The sequence below is a fragment of the Styela clava genome, chromosome 4 (genome assembly GCF_964204865.1).
Source record: "Styela clava chromosome 4, kaStyClav1.hap1.2, whole genome shotgun sequence".
Lineage (NCBI taxonomy): Eukaryota > Metazoa > Chordata > Ascidiacea > Stolidobranchia > Styelidae > Styela > Styela clava.
The window spans coordinates 22,062,661-22,082,734 of NC_135253.1; the positions used below are offsets into that span (position 1 = coordinate 22,062,661).

At 38.1% G+C, this 20,074-nt stretch overlaps 1 protein-coding gene, 1 long non-coding RNA gene and 1 other non-coding gene across 3 annotated transcripts; 2 read left to right on the forward strand and 1 right to left on the reverse strand.

Annotated features, from left to right (window-relative positions):
* The first annotated feature begins 78 nt into the window (after nt 1-78).
* Nucleotides 79-4,978, forward strand: LOC120327156 (uncharacterized). Its single transcript, XM_039393582.2, has 5 exons — nt 79-237; nt 1,141-1,236; nt 2,568-2,690; nt 3,212-3,400; nt 4,830-4,978. Exons 1-5 carry the CDS (start codon nt 166-168, stop codon nt 4,938-4,940), a joined length of 591 nt encoding a protein of 196 aa, XP_039249516.1. The 5' UTR covers nt 79-165; the 3' UTR covers nt 4,941-4,978.
* A 6,224-nt stretch (nt 4,979-11,202) lies between these two features.
* On the forward strand, nt 11,203-13,610 carry LOC120326921 (uncharacterized). Its single transcript, XR_013475031.1, has 3 exons — nt 11,203-11,329; nt 12,029-12,143; nt 13,145-13,610. It is a non-coding gene; the product is annotated as an uncharacterized LOC120326921 (long non-coding RNA).
* Nucleotides 13,611-16,226: 2,616 nt separating this feature from the next.
* On the reverse strand, nt 16,227-16,299 carry Trnav-aac (transfer RNA valine (anticodon AAC)). The gene has a single exon. It is a non-coding gene; the product is annotated as a tRNA-Val (tRNA).
* Between the last annotated feature and the right edge of the window lie 3,775 nt (nt 16,300-20,074).

Sequence of the window (20,074 nt, forward strand, 5' to 3'; positions counted from 1 at the left end):
AATAGCATTGTTACTCAACAATTGATTATTTCGTAATAATAAATTTATTTATGGCGCAATAATTAAGCCTTATAAATAATGTAAAGTAAAATTTTAGGCCAAATTCCTCCGATTTGAGATTTAGATTCATTTTTGCTCAATTTTTTTCAAAGATAATCAACCGCCATGGCTCTGAACCGACCAATCATCAGCACCAAGGCAGGAACCACGACAAGCGTCGTACTTGGATATGATAAGGTGAGCCACAGTACAGGTTATATTGCGGCTTCGTGAAATAGCGATAACAGTACTTGGAGACCTGAAAAGGGAAAAACAAATTTTAATGCCGTACACCCAACTTTACCTACATTTCCAGTTCACGTCGGGTATGGTTAACCGGTTATTTGTTTTCGAAAGCATGGATTTGATGGTAGAGAAAGCCGTAACAGACAGCTTCGTGAGATTCGTTTCCTCCTGGCCGTTTCCCTGACAGTGTTAACTTAGATTGTTTCAAGTCTAGTGTCAACTGCTGAAGACTTTTTTTCAAGCTATATAAAGCTCTCGAGACTCTTCTGCCAATACTATTTCTATTTTAATCGAGGGTTTGCGATGTTGCTTCTAGCACACTTGCGTGAAATCCCAGCTGTGATTAATTACAGTATCCGGAATGTCTGAGTTTGCGAAAGTTAGCAAAAATTGCAAGTGCAGTTTCAAGTATTTCGTGGCGTCTAGAACTGCCGCAAAACCATGGTGGGATTTCCAAATCATGGTCGCTATGACCAAACCCACGGCGACTGACTTTTCAGCTGCCACAAACCAACAGCAGGCTGCCGTCGTAACGGCAGCAAAACGAATACCACCAATTTTGCTGCCGTAACCACGGCATGTCCGCTGTAATGGCAGGGCTGCCCCGGGTGGTGATGAATATTGGGTAAGTTGGAACGTTTTTCTTATGGATACAGTTTGGGTGGATTTGGGGTTAGGTTTAGGTTTAAGTAGATATAATTACGCATGATAAACTAAAATATTGTACATGACTTTGTAAATATACCGATAATAACGCCATAAAACCATGGCAGGAGAAGGCGTGGTACACTCGTGGCAGGAGCTGCCATTAAGTGGTAAGGACTGCGTCTCAAAAATTGAACAAACGTTTTTCAGATCCCAAATTCAACAACATATCATGCTACGTTTGAATTGAACATGCCAAAGAAAATAATATGCAGACAACGAAGGTTTCAACTGCCACCCTCTGAAGTAAGTGATAAATCGGACCTGAATCAGACTACGCCAGGGACATAGCCAGTGGTGTAGCCAGAGGGTGGTTTTTCGGGTCGACCCCCCTCCCCCTCCTTTTGAAAAGTAAAAAAAAATAAAATCATTTTTCTGTATCATTGATGGCCATTTTCCGTAGCTTCAAATGCTTTTTAGACCCCAAGACGGGTATTCCAGCGTTCGATCGGACCCGCATGCCTTTTCGATCTAACTTGGCAGATAAAAATACGCCCCTTGGCATAGCCAAGAATTTTTAAAGTGGACGGGGGGGGTTCTGAAAATTTCTAATTTCCAAGTTAGACCGTAACAGCTAGCAGGTCCGTGTGGTTTTTAAAGTCATGGGGTTCTAAATAGCGTTTCAATCTACGAAAAATTGCTATGTGGGGAGTTGGGTCTGACCTTTAACCCCTGGCTGCGCCCCTGCTACTAACCCATAATGGTATTCGAGGGGTCGGGGTTCACTGACAAGAAGGTAGTATTTTTGTTCTTGTTGTTATGGAAAATCCGCTTTGCTACTGGACCAATCGCTTTGCAGTAGTTAAAGATTGATTTTTTACTAGAAATCTATTACTTTTATTTATTTCAAAAAATTCTGTGGGCTCTATGTGATGGACATTTCCCCGACCTTTGACCCTCAAAAATTTTTCCATATACTTTACCATTTGCAAAATTTTAGGGGCTTATTTTAAGAGTGGTTTCGCGAGTTGGCGCCTGTAAAATGGGGTATAAGTGTCAAACTATCATTATGATTCATCGCATACAACAATCTGTTTTTTTAAAAGTACCTGTAAAGAATTTTAGCCTAGTCTATCATTCTAGCTAGCTATTTCTACACTAATTTTTCATTACTGCAATTAAATTAAAACTCCTAAGAAGACAGGGTGATCAATGAATTATCTGATTTATATTTAAATTTCCGAAACATAACTGAAAACTAACGAATAGAGTTCAAAAACGAGGAAATCTGTCTGAGTGTATGCGAAAAGGGAGCATTGTTACCTCACTTTTTGCATCTTGCTGATTGGCCAATGTCACGAATTAAACAAGGAAGTCGATGGTCGGGGAAAGGTCCATTCGTTTCTAGTTTCCTTAATACTTCGTTTTGGTTTTCGTGTCCATATGTTTAAGAATCTCTCGTTTGTTTTTCTAAATTATTCCTGAGTCCCATGGGACTCGATATTCCGCCGAATATTTTGTTGTTCAATTTTAATTCCTGGGAACACTTTTCATGAAATATGGGAACACTCCGTTCCGTCACGCTTGCCCGCAAATCTTTCCATTGAATCCTGTACTCAGCTAAAAATATTTTCCAGATTTTTCATCGAACAGAGCGAAAATGCCCTTTGACCGTTCATCAAGCATCATTCGGAGACACGCCCAGTTTTTTAACCAATCAAGTTTATCAGCAAAGGAAATGCGAACTAAAGAACATCATGGTAAATTATATATATATATATATATATATATATGTAAACGTAAATATTTAAATGATACATTAGGGGGAATTTCTGATCAAACTAAAGTTTTCTTTGTCTATTTAAAAAAAAATATTCAATATAGACCTGACGCGGGAAAACTACGTCTCGCGGGCCAAATCCGGCCCGTTGAGTAATTCAATCTGGCCCGCCTGATGCTGCCACAACCAAACTAAAATGAAATTATTTCAAATAAAAATAGCTCAAGAAATTTGTTGAGATTGCGAATAAATTTAGTTTTAAAACGAGTCTTATTGTTTAACATTTTTGATTTTTCAACACTGTGAATATTCTTCATAAAATGTAAATCTTACGTCACACTTACATGGCCCGCCAGTCTACATGAGCAATTTTTTGGCCCCATGTGCCAAAATCCTCGTCCTTCCTTGAATAGACGTTTTACACGCCTTTCTCTTCTACCAAGAATCTGTGATGATTTAGTTTTCCGCCTCAATCTCTGTGTTCACGATTTTTTTTGACAGGGCATACATTTATTGAAATCGGTGCCAATTGGGCCGCGTCAGCCATCTGATTCTCTGCATTCTTACGTTACCAATACGTCACAAATGCGAACAGATTATATGGATAGACATCACGCACTACATGACTGGACTAAAGTCCAGCAACCAGGATTACCCAAGCTCCCGCCCATAAAGAACGCCCCATGCAAGGTGAGTGAAAAAATTAATGCAGTTGAGTTCCGTTATCTATGACTTTTTCTTTTAAAATGGGTGGTCGCCAGGAAAAAAGAAAATTTGTCGAACGGCTATTCATTTTTACAAAGAATAACTTTTACAGAGTTGTTTTCTCATGATGTGAGTGTCAAAATAGAAATCGGATAAATCTTGAAAGGTTTCAACCTAAATCAACCTAGAACCTTGAAGAAATAAAAACGTATTGAAAAAGAAACGAGAATATCGGTCAGAGACCGAAGACTTATCGATCGAAAGTTTGGGGATCCCGCTCTTACTCCATAGTGACACCTTGTGTCCCATCACTAATTAATCAATAACTCGCTAATTATACGACATAATTCGCCCAAAATCAATGGGCTTCAGGTCCGAGATATGATGCACATGCAAAATCTGGAGCAGATTCAATCTCGTGAGATATCGCGTGCATCTAACAGACAGACAGACATACAGACTAATACCTATCAACATACTTACCGATTAAAATCGATAAGTAATGAGTAAGCACGCATTTTATTCGTGATCTCATTTGACCTTCAAATTTTCTGCTTTTCTAGCGACCACTCTGTAGTAGCAAATATTTTTTGATGCTTGCGCGTGAATGTGTATGGAAATCAAACCAAGTGGTTTGCGATGCCTTGTTGGAATGGACACAGTATAAAAGCGGTACCTTGCTACCTATAGGCGGCTTGTTGGCTATAATGAAATGATCAATATTTCACGATCAGGCATGTACTTTCACAGTCAATACATCTAAAACAAATAACTGGCTAACTAAGCCCATAACCGACATGGACTAGTAAGCGGACGATAGGCCGTAGTTCGTCATATGATAAAAAAAGGGTACTCCTGAAGTATGCGCACCAAGATGTCGCACAACCTGAACCCTAACCTGGTACACGACCTGAGTTCAGGTTGTGCGCCATCTTGGTGCGCATACTTCGGGAGGTCCCTTGTCCAATCGGCTTTCTTCTCTCCTAGGATAAATATTAAAATCTTATATTTACCTGGTTACCGATTCGAAGAAATATTCGATTCGATTCTGAAATCATCAGATATTTGAAAATACTCAGCTTCATATATATTATTAATTATCGATTCTAATCGGTAAGTATGTTGATAGGTATTTGTCTGTTTGTCTGTCTGTTTGTCTGTTAGATATTCGCGATATCTCACAAAGGCGTGGTTAAATCTGCTCCAAATTTTGCATGTGTATTCATCATATCGGACGGACCAGAAGCCTATTGATTTTGGGCGAATTATTTCGTATAATTAGCGAGTTATTAATTGATTAGTGATGGGACACAAGGTGTAATTATGGAGTAAGAGCGTTGTTTTCGGGATCCCCTAACTTTCGATCGATAAGTCTTCGGTCTCTGAACGATATTCTCGTTTTTTTTTTGTGCAGCAAGGGCATCTTCGTTGGTACGGACACAAGACAGAGGCGGCGTATCAATTCCAATGGCCAGGAAAAGATGGATCAAATATAAATCAAGTCAAGTTTAGAATAATCAAATAATTTTGTACAATTTACGAAATAAATCAGTGTTCCCTTTGGTATAAATTGTAACATTACATTTTTGTGTAGTGCAATTTTAAAACGATAAAAATAAAAAAAATGAAAATTTGGATGACAAATTTTGATGATTTTAGCTGTAGGTAAGTAGTTGAAATGTAATTTTAACAATATATTTTTGTTGGTTATAATATTAGAACAGTAAGGAAAGGGGGAAATTGAAGATTTGTAAACTTCGCTGATTATTGCTGTGTCAGGGATCTCCAACATGCGGCCAGCCAGGCCTTTTTTTGTGGCCCACGTCATAGTTAAAATTCTTCCACAAAAAAATACGATGTTAACTATTAGTAAGTTTTATCGTGTCATTTATCATCAAAAGTCCGGTCCGACAAACTGTAAAAAGTGAAGCAAAAATTTCCCCCCTGTTATTCCACTTTACCACGTTCATGTGTTATTCTATTGTTAAATACAACAATTTCATTTCGCATGTTTCTTGTGACGAAATAAACGAGTTTCATTCAGTTCATTGTGCCCAAAGAAAATGTTTGCAAAGCCAATTGCCTATTCACGTTGCATACCTGCGACGTTTGGCAATATTTAAGTTTGCAAGCGGTTTTTTTCAACTATGAAAGTTAGCAAGTCAGCCCTCCGCACACGACTAACGGACGAGTATTTGCATGCTGTCTTAAGACTAGCAACCAACGCAAAAACATAACGCCAAACATCGAATGCAAATATCCAGCCCAAGTAAATGAATAGTTTCACGTCTCGTTTGCTGAAAGATTTAAGTGTAATTTTAACACAATACACTCAGTCGATTCAGATACCCATTTTTGTACCTAATTTATTGGTCAATAAATTTCAGAAAATGGCCAGCGACATGTTTTGAGTTGGAGATCGCTGCTGTAAGTAGTTGAAATGTAATTGTAAAATTATATTTTTGCGGGGTGTAATTTTAGTACAACAAGAAAGAGAGAAAATTAAAGATTCGGATTGCAAATTTTGACGCAACATTCCATTTTCGCGTGGTGGGGGAATTAAAGATTTGGATGCATTTAGGAGTAGAACTGGTCGTATTTTGCCAGAAATTTTAACGCCAATAATTGTATATTCAGCATTCTAGTGACCTGCAGTTTGGAGTCGTCTGTGAAGCTATCGCTAATTTAATTTCAAACAGGTAAACCACAGGTTGTGTGACACGAGCAAAAACCCGCAAAATCAAGTACTTGTACGTGACAAGATAAATATATGAAGAGTGTCAACAGCATAGGTCGTTGAAAACGAGTGTTTGTTTCGTGACTTTGAGTGTTTCACGTTCCTGACAATTTTGAATTCGAGTGAACATTTTTATCAACTTGGAAGTCTTTGGCCACGATTTTTTTTAAGCACGCCTAGGTAAATGTATTACATCATCAGTGGGCAATTTTCTACTATTTTTTACACTCAGAACAAGGCTCCGCACATGCAGCCTCGACCGACTTGATAATGATAATGGGATATATCCGGTCGATAATGGGACCGGATTCTTTCCGATACGCCATTACCTACTCATTTTATTGCTGATTATGCAGAGCTTTGTTTGGAGCGAAAAAGGTATAGACACGTAGTACAAAAAAATCGCGGAAACACTTTTAAGACACCCGGAAATAAATTTTATGCGACCTATGACCTCCATGGCTCATATATTTAAACAATGATCTTTTGTCTCATCGCGCTTGCCTTGCGTGGGGTCGGTTAGATTTACTCGAAATTTATTGATTTAGAAGAGGTATTATCATTTTACACAAATATTTAAATAGTCAACCTGAAAACTAATTTAATCTCGACACAGTCTCGGCCAACTCATTTGCCATATAAGATAGTTATGTTATGTTTATTTCATGTGTGGCCACAGGTAATTTCTTAAGTTTGGTTCTAGACACAAAAGTTAATGAGTTGCTACTCGAGTTAAATGTCTTGTTGCGTAATAATTCAGATTGTTTGCCTAAACTGAAATGCTAAACTGAAAGTAATGCGGAATACACCTAAGCTTGCGACTCTGTGTAGTTGACTGGTTCTCAGCCAGTAGGCCATGACTCACTAGTGGGCCACAGAGACTTTTTCAGGTGGGCCAGGAACTTATAGATCAGAGGTCGGCAACCTACGGCCCGCGGGCCGGATCCGGTTGGTGGAACAATGTAATCCGGCCCGCGAAGCTTCACTGAGTTAAAGGTAACAAAACAGCTGTTTTGACGATTATATTCCTTACGTAACAGAATTTATTTTGAAACACTAAATTATATTGTAACGTAACAAGTATATAATTCACAATTACTCGTTTAATGAGCATAAAATTAGATTATAATCAGACAAATGGCAACAAAACGCAGAAAAGTCGATGCTAAGTGCAAAGGGTTCAATGGCGCAGAAAATATTCAAATGGTCAGTCTTCGCGCGCTGCTTATTAACATGTAACTTCTGATCGGTGTGGAAAATTTGAATCATGGGTCATCCGTTCGGTTTTTAACTTTATAAAAATATGTGCGGCCCGCCAATGACGTGCAACGTCAATTTTGGCCCGCGAGAGACAAAAGATTGCCGACCCATGTTATAGATAATTGCGCGGGTTATTCAAAAATTTAGTTTCATTTGTGTCACTGTGGTTAAATTTTGATTAGAGTAACAATAAATGATACTGTTGTTGTTTGCTGCAGATTGGTAATTTGTATTATTATTATTAAAATGAAAGTGCCTATGCTGCGGGAAGAATAGTTTGCTTTTCTTGTAGTTCTATTCCGGCATTAAAAAGTAAATGGGCCATGGAATTGTTGTGGAATTATTGTGCAAAAATGGTCCACGACAAAAAAGATTGAGGACCACTAGGCCAGTCTAATTTCCATTTTATTTCGGGGAGTAAAGGCGATAAGACGTAGCGAGATCGTCGCCCTCTAACTAAGTTGGGTATGGGAACAGCTTGTCAGATTATAGGCCATTTTTCTTTTTATATTTCCCCACATAAAGCCCGTGGATTGAATGAGTAGATTTTATTTTTATCCAGGGAGTGGAAAGCCGATAAGGTGTTATACAGTCGGGCGAATATTGGGTTGGGTATTGAGATAGTTAATCAGTTTTAGGATTTGTTCAGTTTTAGGCGATGTACGGATGAGCTGGCGCCTTTGTTTATCATGTGGGTAAGCAATTACGGCGCGCGTAATCCCGTTCACCGAAATGTTTCATCTGGCCCACGACTGCAGTTTTATGAATATAAATTTTCGTTGGAAATATCGATAAAAAAAACGTCATAATGACCCAGATTGTTACATTGTGCTTCTTATCATTATATAAACGTTAGCCTAGCCGTTGGACTAGCTGTCGTGAAAAAAATGTTTTTATTAATAGTTTTTCATATTGAGTTTTTTAGGCTCCGGCTAAGTAGCTTATCTCAGTAAGTTGCCCCCGTGGTTTAACTTTTTATCTATGACTTATTTTGTTCCGAGTTGTAAGGATAGGATTTTCTGGTGCTCCCGAAGTATGTGTATCAAGATGGCACACAACCTGAACAAAGTATGTGTACCATGTTAGGGTTCAGGTTGGGTGTTCCGGAGGTATGTGCATCAATATGGCGCACAACCTGAACCCTAACCTGGTACACATACTATGTTCAGGTTGTGCGCTATCTTGGTTCACATTCTTCCGAATTGCCATTTTTTTTACGACACGATTTCTTGACTCCCAGATGCGACGAAGTACAGTCAAAAAATTTGCAGGTCAAGTCTGAATCGAACATTGTTGTGAAAAAAAGTTTTTTGTTCGTTTTAAAGTTTAATACTGTTAAAAAATTAAATAAATATGCTGGCAATCCTTCTTAAATCGATGACTGTACTTTTACTGGCCAACATTATTGGATATACGACGAGCCAGACACCCGACCCTGGTAAGTATTAACAGCTATATTATTAAGTAGTGTTCAATTAGAATGCAATCTTTTATATCATCAATTTACAGACGGGAGCCCGTGGCCCCCCCACCGCTTTGTGAGAGCAGTGGCACCCAAACCGGGGCCATGGGCCAATTGACCGCCGTACTTGAGTGAAATACTTTACCACTTCATGTTTTTTAATTTTTCACGTTCTACCTACATACCACCAATTGTTACGTAATTATTAACGTGTATAATTGTAACAATTCAATTATATCAGTATCTTAATTATGCGTACCAGAATCGGCCCTTTGCGGCGCTTTCCTATCCCGACCCACGAATATCCTTGCGCTCCTGATTTTGGGCCCCGGCCAATTAACGTTGGGAAACACAGACCTAATGTATTATAAAGATTTCTTTCTTTACGCAAATTGCAGCTTCTTTCATTTCAGTGACTGTCATATACAGCGAAGGCTTGAAGAAAACGCCGTATCCTAGTTGTGCGAGCAGTCATCCTTCCTTCCTTTTACTTTGCAATAACGATTTCCTTTTCAATATTTTCCAGATTTCGAGGGGACTTTTCCTAAAGTAACAAAATACGGTGAGTACTCTGTTTCGTTTTTTGAGGCATCGATTGTCATCATTGAAAGTTAAAATCGTCAATCAAAAGTATTCGAAATTTGTCTCTCAGCTCCGGTTTCCGAAACCGATAACTTTGATTCTCGACTCCAATATCAATAAGTAAACATGCCTGACTCCACCTAGACTGGCGGGTCATGTAAGTGTAACGTAAAAAGTTACATTTTATGAACACTATTTACAGTGTTACAAAAGCAAACGTAGAAAACAATGGGCCTCGTGCCAAAACCAAATTTAATCGCAATCTCAACAAATTAATTTCTAGAGTGTTAGGGTTAGGATAGTTAGCGCATGGCAAACAACTGTCTAAATTGGCTGGTAAGCGTCCCTCCTAGTTTATTGCCTCAGGCTACAGAAATACAGTGCTGCGGTACTGGAGTATTCGAAATTAGTTTGTCAGCTTTCCACTGTAGCCTTCGACTACATTTAATTATGACAGGGGTGTAATAATATACAGGGGGTATACAGGACTCATGTATAGGCTTTGCAACGTAAAGCGCAACTTCGAGATTTAGCTATATTTAAAACTCGTTTCGCGGGTCGAACACCATTCAAAAATTGCACTTCTCCGCGGGCTGCACAATTTTTTCTTGTGGCCCGTATTTGGCCCACAGGTTGAACCCTTGAACTAGGGTAACGCCAACCAGCCAATCTGGACCGGACTCACTGTTTGCCACGCCGCTAAATATCCTATCATTTAAATTGACGGTCACATAATTAACGTGATTTCCTAATGTTCCTCAAACAATGTCTACACTCTATATCAGGGCTGGGCAATTATTTTTGGTATCGGGCCACATTCAACATTCAAAATGCAGTGGCGGGCCTAAGTAAGTCAATCGTGCTTTTTTATTATATTACATTTATTTATTCAAAGCACAATTATTAAAACTAGTTTAAAACACAAATTTCGAGACAATAAATAGGATCAAATAAAGCCACGCTCGCATACCAATGCCGAATTTTATCATTAATAATGCTGGAGAGTGAGTAACAATCCGGAATTAGGATTTCTTCGGTGAAAAAACATGACGATTCACGTAACTTTGCTGTCACCATAGCATTTTTAACGTGAACTAGGCCACATGTGGCCCGCAGCCTCAATATCTGTTGCCCGCGTCGCACATGCTGAAAGGCAATAAAAAAAACATTTGATGTTGTTTTGTCGTAAAAATAACCAGAAAAATCTTTTGACATATTGTTGCATTACTAATGTTACTGAATTCACTAGTGTTATGACTATCGAAGTTGAATGATGTGCTTGGCTAATCTAAACTTTCTATTTTTTGGTCGGAAAAATGTGCTAACAATAAAAATATCATCGAGTTTTCCGGTGGTTTTTGCTTGTTTTAGCACGATATATGACAAATAATGATCAATGTGTATGTATGCACAATGAAAGTGTTTGTTTTGTATTGTACTGTTAACATAATAGTGCCACTATTGTGGCCCGCGAACAATGCAAAAATAATTTTGTGGCCCGCGAAGCGGACAGCCTCGGACCACCCTGTGCTAGGCCATCGCAGCTTGCTATAAATCAAGTCAAGTTTTTTTTTCGAACCAGTAAATTTAACAACAATAGAACACAAATTCCGAGAAAATGATAATTAAACATTTCTACTGGGGAAGGGAAGTCGCGAGAAACCAAAGCTGGTTATCAAGCAGCGACACCCAAGGTTCAAATATATAATTTAAGAAAAGTTGAACTTTTAGAGTTTGGAATCTACTGTTTTTTACTCTGGCTTTCAACATTATCAGTAAATCAATATATATCTTCAGAGTTCGACTGCGCGGGATACAACCTTACTGAACAGACTCGCTACAGCAGCCCTTACACGTGCAAGGAATACTACTGGTATGTAACAACTAATAATACGCAGATGAATTAACCTTCACCATCAAGTCCATGCCTCCGAAAACAAATAACTAACTAATCCCATACCCGACATAGAATGTAGGGCTGGGCATTTTCGAATACCTTGTGATTTCAGAATCGAATCGAATAATTTTTTCGAATCGAATCGAATCTCGAATACTTGAAAATATATAATTTTAAGCGACTTTATTACAGTAATTGATCCTCTCAACAAATGAATTACTAAAGACAGAGAATAAATCACCCAGATAGATTACTGAGCGTTCACACAGAATAACAAACACGTTTTATCAATAACTCACTACAGAAAATAGTCATATGTTAGAATTTCGTTGAATAAATATGACTCTAATGAAAAAAAAAATGGGGAATTCATCTCGACCATTAGCGCAAAGATGAAAACAAGATGGCGGCGATTCGAAAATTAGCTCTGAACCGATTCGAATAATTTACTATTCGATTCGATTCGAATATTCGATTTGAAATGCCCAGCCCTAATAGAATGTAAACCGGGCGGGAGGCCGCCATATGTTTAAGCCGAATTATCGGGATGAATATGTAAATTATATTGTATCCTAATATCTTTTTATACATGGTGACCTAAAATAAATCGAACACACTTAAATTTTCCAATTACTTACTTACTTATACAATCTAATGGTGATCTTTAATTTACAGGTGTGCCTATAATGAGTTCGAAGCATATAAAGTGACTTGCAAGACACCCGGAGTAGTTTTTGATGTTGATCTTCAAGCTTGTAATCACCACTACTTGACAGCGCCACCGTGTGGGGTAAGTCCATTTAATGGAAATTTAAAAATTACTGTGGAATAAGCGTCAACATTAGGAATTCCTAGGGGACGAAATTTCCGATTTTTTTTATCGGTAATCAAGGTCAAAATTTGGTACTCCCGTAGTATGGGTACCAGGTTGGGGTTAGGCCCTAATTGTATTCCGATATTCCTTATTTTAGTTCTATAACGAGTTCGGTGACTATGAGAGTAGGCGAACCAAATGAGTTACCTCCATATTGATATACATACTTCTGGAGGGCCTAAAACTCCTGTATATTGGACCACTTGCTGGGTTACCTGCCATACACAGGGTGACAAAAATTCGTCCGAAAAATTTCTTTTCTTTGTCTTTGTTTTTTAAATAGTTCCTATTGTGCTTGTAGTTCTCATTTATCATACAATGAAATTCATATAAACTTACAATTGTTATTATTATGAAATTGGGCGACATTTTCAATTCTTACCGCTGTGGGTCGGGCCAAAGAACGTATAAGTATTAGAAAGATAATACTAATAATCATTTCGTCGGTGAGGAAACTCGATAAGACGGTGAAGTAATATGACGATATAATATGGCTTTTGTCTGCTGTTATCGGTTATAATATTAGTTATATAAATTATATATGGCAACACTCCGAGCAAAGCTTTGAATAATCACCCACTGAGGAAGAGAAGATAGATAGAAGATATGAATTTAATATCTAATTCGGGGAGAGGAGAGCCGATAAAACGGTGAAATAATATGACGATATAAGATGGCTCATATCTGGTTACCAGTCCATGCCGGGTATAAGATTAGACAAAACGTTCCCGGAGTGATTTTACTTCGTTTTTCTTCACTCCGACCAAAGCCCGCACTGATACTTAAGGTGTTAATATATTATGAAATACTAAAATTTTCCTAGTTTCACATGGCCTGCCAAATTTATTACACCTTGGGTGAGGCTATTTACGGTTCCAAAATAATTGTCTATTAACCTAAGTTTTATATATTTACAGACATACGTTTACCCATGAGAAGATGGCAGAATTTTTTCTCGTGCGATGTGCATTGAAGCGTATATCTTTGTTCGTATGAAGTGCACTGAAGCGTGGAAAAGTAGTTTTAAATATAATTAGTTTGTTATAGAAAGTATTTTTCTACTTTTGCACAATATATATTTTCATTATTATTGTCGTTTTTTTTCTATCTTGTTACTGGACATGAAGTGTATTACATGCGCTTCTGTGGTATGTGCATCAAGATGGCGCACAACCTGATAACCCTAACCTGGTGCACATACTATGTTCAAGTTGTGCGCCGTCTTGGTACACATACTACGGGAGCACCATTACATGTACATCACTTTGAAAAAAAAATGTTCTTGAGAACACATTTTTCTCCGCAAACAATGGACTAATTGATTTAAAATTTGTAGTACCCAAGGTTGAAAGCTGAACAACTCACCGGGCAGTGGTTCTCAGACTCTTTAGGTCGAGTCCCTTTTAAAATTTTGTCAAGTCTCGCGTCCCACCTCAAAAATAACAAGCTTACAATAATCTACAAATAACTGATAGTAAGGCGAAGTATATTTTATTCAAAAAACAAGTTGAAAAAAGTAATGTGAATATTCAAAATAAGACGGTCGAGATCAAATCTAACAAATAATTTTATTTTTAATGGACTTCAGGTCTCCTCAAAAAAATGCCCCCCCCCCCCCGTTTGGGGCTGGACTGCACTAGAGCCTAGGTTCTTAAAGTAATTCTTGCAATTACTCAGAGCTCTGTACCTTAGTTGAGTTCAAACTCAAGATGTTCACCTTTTACTAAGGCTGGGCAATTCGAATCGAATAGTAAATTATTCGATTCAGAGCAAAATTTGGAATCGCCGCCATATTTTTTTCGCCAATGTTCGAGGTGAATCCCCCAATTTTTTTTATTGAAACCAGAAGTATGTGCACCAAGATGGCGCACAACCTGAGCATAGTATGTGTACCAGGTTAGGGCTCAGGTTGTGCGCCATCTTGGTGCACATACTTCGGAAGCGCCATTTTTTAATCGCGATTTGAACATATGACCAATTTATGTAGTGAGTTATTGGTAAAACGTGTTTCTTATTGTGTGTGAACGCTCAGCAATCTGTCTGAGTGATGTATTCCATGTTTTCAGTAATTCATTTATTGACAAGACAAATTAATAAATAGAAAAGTCGCATCCAATCTCCCAAGTATTAGAGATTTAATTCGAAAAAAATATTCGATTCGCTTTTGAAATCATCAGGTATTCGAATACCCAGCCTTACTCTTTACTCTGTAATAAACAACGAACCACTGGTGCATCGCGACCATATCACTTTACGGGTTTATGTTCCATTTACAAATCAAAGTATTTAATCCTTTTTTTCGGCGCTCCCGTAGTATGTGAAACCAAATGGTGGACACCGGAACGTAATAAGTGTACCATGTTAGGGTTAGGGCCTAATTTTATTACAATTCCCACTATTTTAGTTCTATTATGAGTTCGGCGACTAGCCAAGTGACTCCCGTAGTATGTGTACCTGAAATTTTGGTCTGACTCTAAGCTGGATTCTAGGGGGGGGGGGGCTAAATTTAGGGAATGGTATATATTTTGGAATTAGCGATAAAACTATTTGTAACTTATAAAAATGTGTTATGTGATTGACTGATCATTTTCGCCGGAATATGAGACACTTACTGGATATTCAATCAATCAATCAATCAATCGTTTATTTTGTCCCCACAAAAACAACTTCAAACAAAAAATGACACAATGAATAAATTACAGTACTAATTATGTTTTTTGCGTGACCCGAGTCGCGAGGGACCTAAGAAGGTCCGCAAGCAGCGACACCTACAGCGCTGTTACAGGTAGGGCTGGGCATTTTCGAATACCTGATGATTTCAGAATCGAATCGAATAATTTTTCCGAATCGAATCGAATCTCGAATACTTGGAAGGTATGAAATTGTATGTAACTTTCCTATCATTTTAGGTCCTTCAGACACATAAATTACTGAAAACATAGAATACATCACTGACAATAAAAAAAACACGTTTTCATCAATACCTCAGTACAGAATAGAGTCATATGTCAGAATTGTGTTGAAAAAATATGGCTTCAATAAAAAAAAATTGAGAAATTTACTTCGACCATTGGCGGAAACAGTAAAACAAGATGGCGGCGATTCGAAAATTTGCTCTTAACCGATTCGAATAATTTACTATTCGATTCGATTCGAATATTCGATTCGAAATGCCCAGCCCTAATTACAGGTTAGAATAAACATTATTGAATGAGGGATAAAATGAATAAATCCTAGGAATCAGGGTGGTGGTGTTGGTGGATTCATATTGAGTAATACAATTTTTTACGTGACCCCCGAATAGGGCGATAGGGAAATCACTGGATGCCAACATACGCAATAAACCGCTGATATTATAATGACTGTACATTGTCGTGTCGTTTGGAAGTTTATTTATGGAGATTAAATATCAGAGTATTTTACGTTTTATTTTTCTATTGTAGTTTGCAATCACGAATATTTTTATAATAAATAGCTTTCCTAGCACCTCTGGACTACTAATATTTTTACCGTTAGTCGTTTATTTAGATGGGTAAGAGGTGATATGACAATTCGAGCAATCTTAACAAAAATAGAATTTTGGGCGAAATATTTCATGGAAAATGTTGCAATAGGTAGAATTTTTGGTACTCCTGTAGTATGTGAACCAAGATGGCGGACACCTCACGCTAGATTTTTTCAATACATAATTAATGAAGTCTCAGTCAAAACAAAGTGACTAATTTGTGCTGGTGTCCGTGCACGTATAATGAAAGGGTCCTGCAGCCAAAGTATACTATTCTAAGTTATTCAAGAATCGTGTTGCACATCAAGTTGTTAACACAAATGTATTTTTTTTGCGAAAGTGAATTATGCTTTTCTGAAGAAGTCCGACTTTGGAAAGACGAAACGTTACAGAAATACATGTATTTGAATTTGTTCTCCGTTATGCAACTGGTTCGATTTAAAATAAAACGGTTGCCGATACGAAACAATTCTGACCAAGCAAAACAAAGGGTTTGTTTCCGCCCGGGCTCGAACCGGGGACCTTTCGCGTGTTAGGCGAACGTGATAACCACTACACTACGGAAACACCGCGACCCATAGTCTGGATTTCTGCGATACATAATTACCGATTCAACTATTCAAACAGAGTTACCAATTTGTGCTGATGGATACGTTTGCAAGGATACTATGTTCCACAGAAACGCTTGCGTTAAGGCCACAGTTACATTAATGCTTGATAAGACAATTCAATCAGGATGGCAATTACATCCACAGTGCTTTATCATTTTGATTGTCTTAGCTTTGAGTTAAACACGACACTACGTCCAACCAAAATATGTAATTCAGCCGAAATTTTGATTTTTGAAAAATTAAAGTCTGGCTCCGCGGAACGCTATTGGTTCCCTGTTCGGCATGACCTGCTTAGTTGAAAATATATTGCAGGGATGCTGCAGCCAGAATAAAGTTGGCAACTATGAAAAGTTTCAATAAAGGACATAGATTACCGTCATCATTTATTTTGTAACTTGCAGGAAAGAAAGATATAATACAATGAAATAAAAATTAGATACAAGCTAAAAATATATACTAAAACAATTTTCATGTGTTTATTTATTCAATGTTTATTTAACATTGACCCAAACAATGTTAATAAAATTGTTATTTCTTTGGCTATTTGATCTGAACCAAAGCGAAATCGAACAGAATAATCAAAAGCTTGCAAATACATAAACGGAGGCAATTTTTTAAGAACGAAACAATATCGAACACAGTACTATAACTATCGGGCAAAACGACGTTGGAAAGAATAAAGGACAATTAGCATATTTTCTAAATGCTAAAAAGGACAAGGACCGAAAAGCTTGATAGGATTGTCCTTTGAAATAAAGGACGGTTGGCAACCCTAAGCCAAAATGAAGATGACTATTCTATGTGAAAAAAGAGTCCTGCTGCATATCAATTCAATGGACGTTTCCCTGACCATTGACCCCGAAAAATTTCCTATACTTCACCATTGGAAAAATTTTGCCGCTTATTTTCAGGAGTGTTTTAGAGAGTTCTCGCTTATGAACTCGTTTACATATTGGTTTGAACATTTGACTAATTTATCTCGGTACTACTTACTTTTGGTGTGTTTACGTATGGTTCACTGCATCGCGTCTATTTGCTGATTACTTGATTACTTCTTGTTATGGTTAACTGTCTAGAGCAGGGGTCACCAACGCGCTGCCCGTGGGCACCAAGTCGCCCGTGAAGACTATATGAGTCGCCCGCAGGTCTGTTCCAAACTAAGCTTAATAACGGCGCTTAAAGGTAAGCTAAATCAATCAAATTTGGTCCTGCTATTCTTGTCTAAATCACATTTATATGGAAACTGGGAATGACACTATATTAATTGTTGTAACCATCAACACCGCCGCGACTCACTCCACCAGGAACAAACACGGAACACGCCTCACTGATGAAAATCTGCAAAACACGCTCAGAGTTACAGTATCCAGGGGTCGGTCGCTTCGCTACCCGCGAGGGGGAAATGTAAAGAAATGTGTTTAGTAAGGTAAAAAGTAGGTGTTTGTTCTGATTTTGTTGGAAGACCCTGGTCGTTGCGCCGGACGAATGGCGGCATTCGTCCGGCGCAGTGCCCCCGACCTTTTTAGTCCATTAAATATTTTAAATACCAGGTTAGAAACCGATCACCCTCAATGGAAATCAAGTTTTATTAATTTTAGGGCCCGTGATCACTCAACCGTGACGAATTTTTTTTGACATAAATTAGACCTCAATTAACTTGTATGACCCAGATATGGCCTCTCTCCCTATTACCATTCTCGAGATATAACGTAAAATCACTGGAGCATGACTGAAGAGTTGGAGAAAAAAAATTCCTTTTAAAATGGATTCAAATAATTTTTCCAAATATGCCCATGCTTTCACTTTCTCAATATGTCCTTTCAGAGTCCTGCAATAAGCCAAAATCACTAAAGCGTGACTGGGGAGTAAGAGAACAAAAATTTCTTCAAAAAAATGTTAAACAAATTTTTCCAACCATACCTATCTATTTCATTTCTCAATAGCTCCATTTTTAAGTGCGCAACCTTCTTACTCCACTGGAGGGCTATTGGGAGGGGGAAACACCGATTTCTCAGTAAAGAAAATTTCAAATATTTATACTCTTTGAGAATTAGGCAAATCTTGGCCCAAAATCCCATTCACATGCCTCAGAATTGCCTAAAAACGATAGAACCTAAGTGGGCGTGGCTTTGCACGAGTTCTCTCACCACAGAGGGCGTGGGGGCACAGCCCCCACCGCCAAAAAGACTTGGAAAAATTCCTAATACTCGGGCAAACGCTTTCCGGCCCCGGAAACTTAGCTAAACGGCCTCTAAACCCCTAAATCACTCTCGCGTGACTTGATTGACAGCTGATTGACCAATGAACAGCCTCGGGCCACAAAAACCCCGTTTTGACCCCTTTCCTCTGGCCCGATCGTTTCCAAAAATTTTCTGCGTCATGCGGACAGGGATACCTGACTAACGTGCTAATCACCTACCTCATCTGCCCTACCCTACATAGTGGAAATGCTCATCAGTCGGTCTCCCACGCATAGAATTTTAACTTCCACCTCACGTGCAACGTTTTCTGATTTAGACTGTGCATTCGCACTTTCAGTGCGACAGGTTGCGAGACCATCAAGTTACACGTCGGAGTACAACACTCTGCAACATCTGATAGTACAACTGTTGAGTCCATTTTATTTTGGACTGTGCAGAGTGTTTGTGAATAATCCAATCACATTGTGATTTCCTAGGGTATTATAGTAGTGATCACTTCAAAATCAATTTCAAATCACTCAGTTTTGAAATGCAAGTGTCATTGATAAAAATTTATTTGATATGCTGTGATAATCGTTCGATTTCCTTAAGAATCCTCCTAAAGTTTATCTGCGCTTCTACTTGACTAAATACCAGTAATTATCAATATTTGAAGCTTAATTGAGCAAACTGACTGTGTACATTAAACTGGTAGCCCGCAGCTTGATCTGCACCTAGAAAGTAGCCCTCTGCCTCGAAAAGGTTGGTGACCCCTGGTCTAGAGCTTTAGTCTGTCTTTAGATCTGTTCTCAAAAGCTTGTTAATGGTGCTATAGTCCAGTAGTCATTGGGTATGAATAATCTATTTCCTAAGTTTCTTACATTGGGATATTCTGTTCTGACAAAGCCTCATTTAAATGTAAGTGAATTGGTATATTCTTGCTTTGTATTGTGCCTGGTAGCCTGTACTCATTTTAATATTCATCTTTATTGTTTGTCAGGTCACTTTGTCTCACTGATATCTGGATTAAATCACTTTGAGAAAAATCTGTTCGTTTCATTTCGGGATATTAAGTAAAGAGACATAGTAGGCAAGGATGATTTGTCAATGGGCAGAAATCCAAACTACATATTCAAAATTATCAGTTTTATTACAACCAATGATCCACGTGCCGCTTACAAGTACTGATAGCAAATTTCAGTCTATCGCAACGTTTGCGGTATCGAAATTTAATTATAACAACTAAACTAAAGGTCCTTAGAAGACATATCGACAACTGAGTTAATTAATTTACCACTATTTTTCAGGAACACAACTGAAAACTGGCAAATAACGCGCAACGCTACGAAAACAAAGCAACAACAATTACAACAATGCGTGGAGATCGAGCGAAAGAAGTGTCTGAGCGACTCATTGTTGTCTTATTGAACACGTGGACCTTTGGACAAAAACAAGGCCATTTTTACAACAATGCTTGGAAATCTGTCCGAGCAAAAGAAGTATTTGAGCGACTGCATGAATTGCATTTGACACGTCATTGTTGACTTATTG

Excerpts from the sequence above, each read along its gene's own strand:
- LOC120327156 (XM_039393582.2), top strand. The coding sequence starts at position 166 with ATGGCTCTGAACCGACCAATCATCAGCACCAAGGCAGGAACCACGACA. Across the intron at positions 238-1,140 it reads TCGTACTTGGATATGATAAG|ATCCCAAATTCAACAACATA; the intron begins GTGAGCCACAGT and ends AACGTTTTTCAG. Across the intron at positions 3,401-4,829 it reads TAAAGAACGCCCCATGCAAG|CAAGGGCATCTTCGTTGGTA; the intron begins GTGAGTGAAAAA and ends TTTTTTGTGCAG.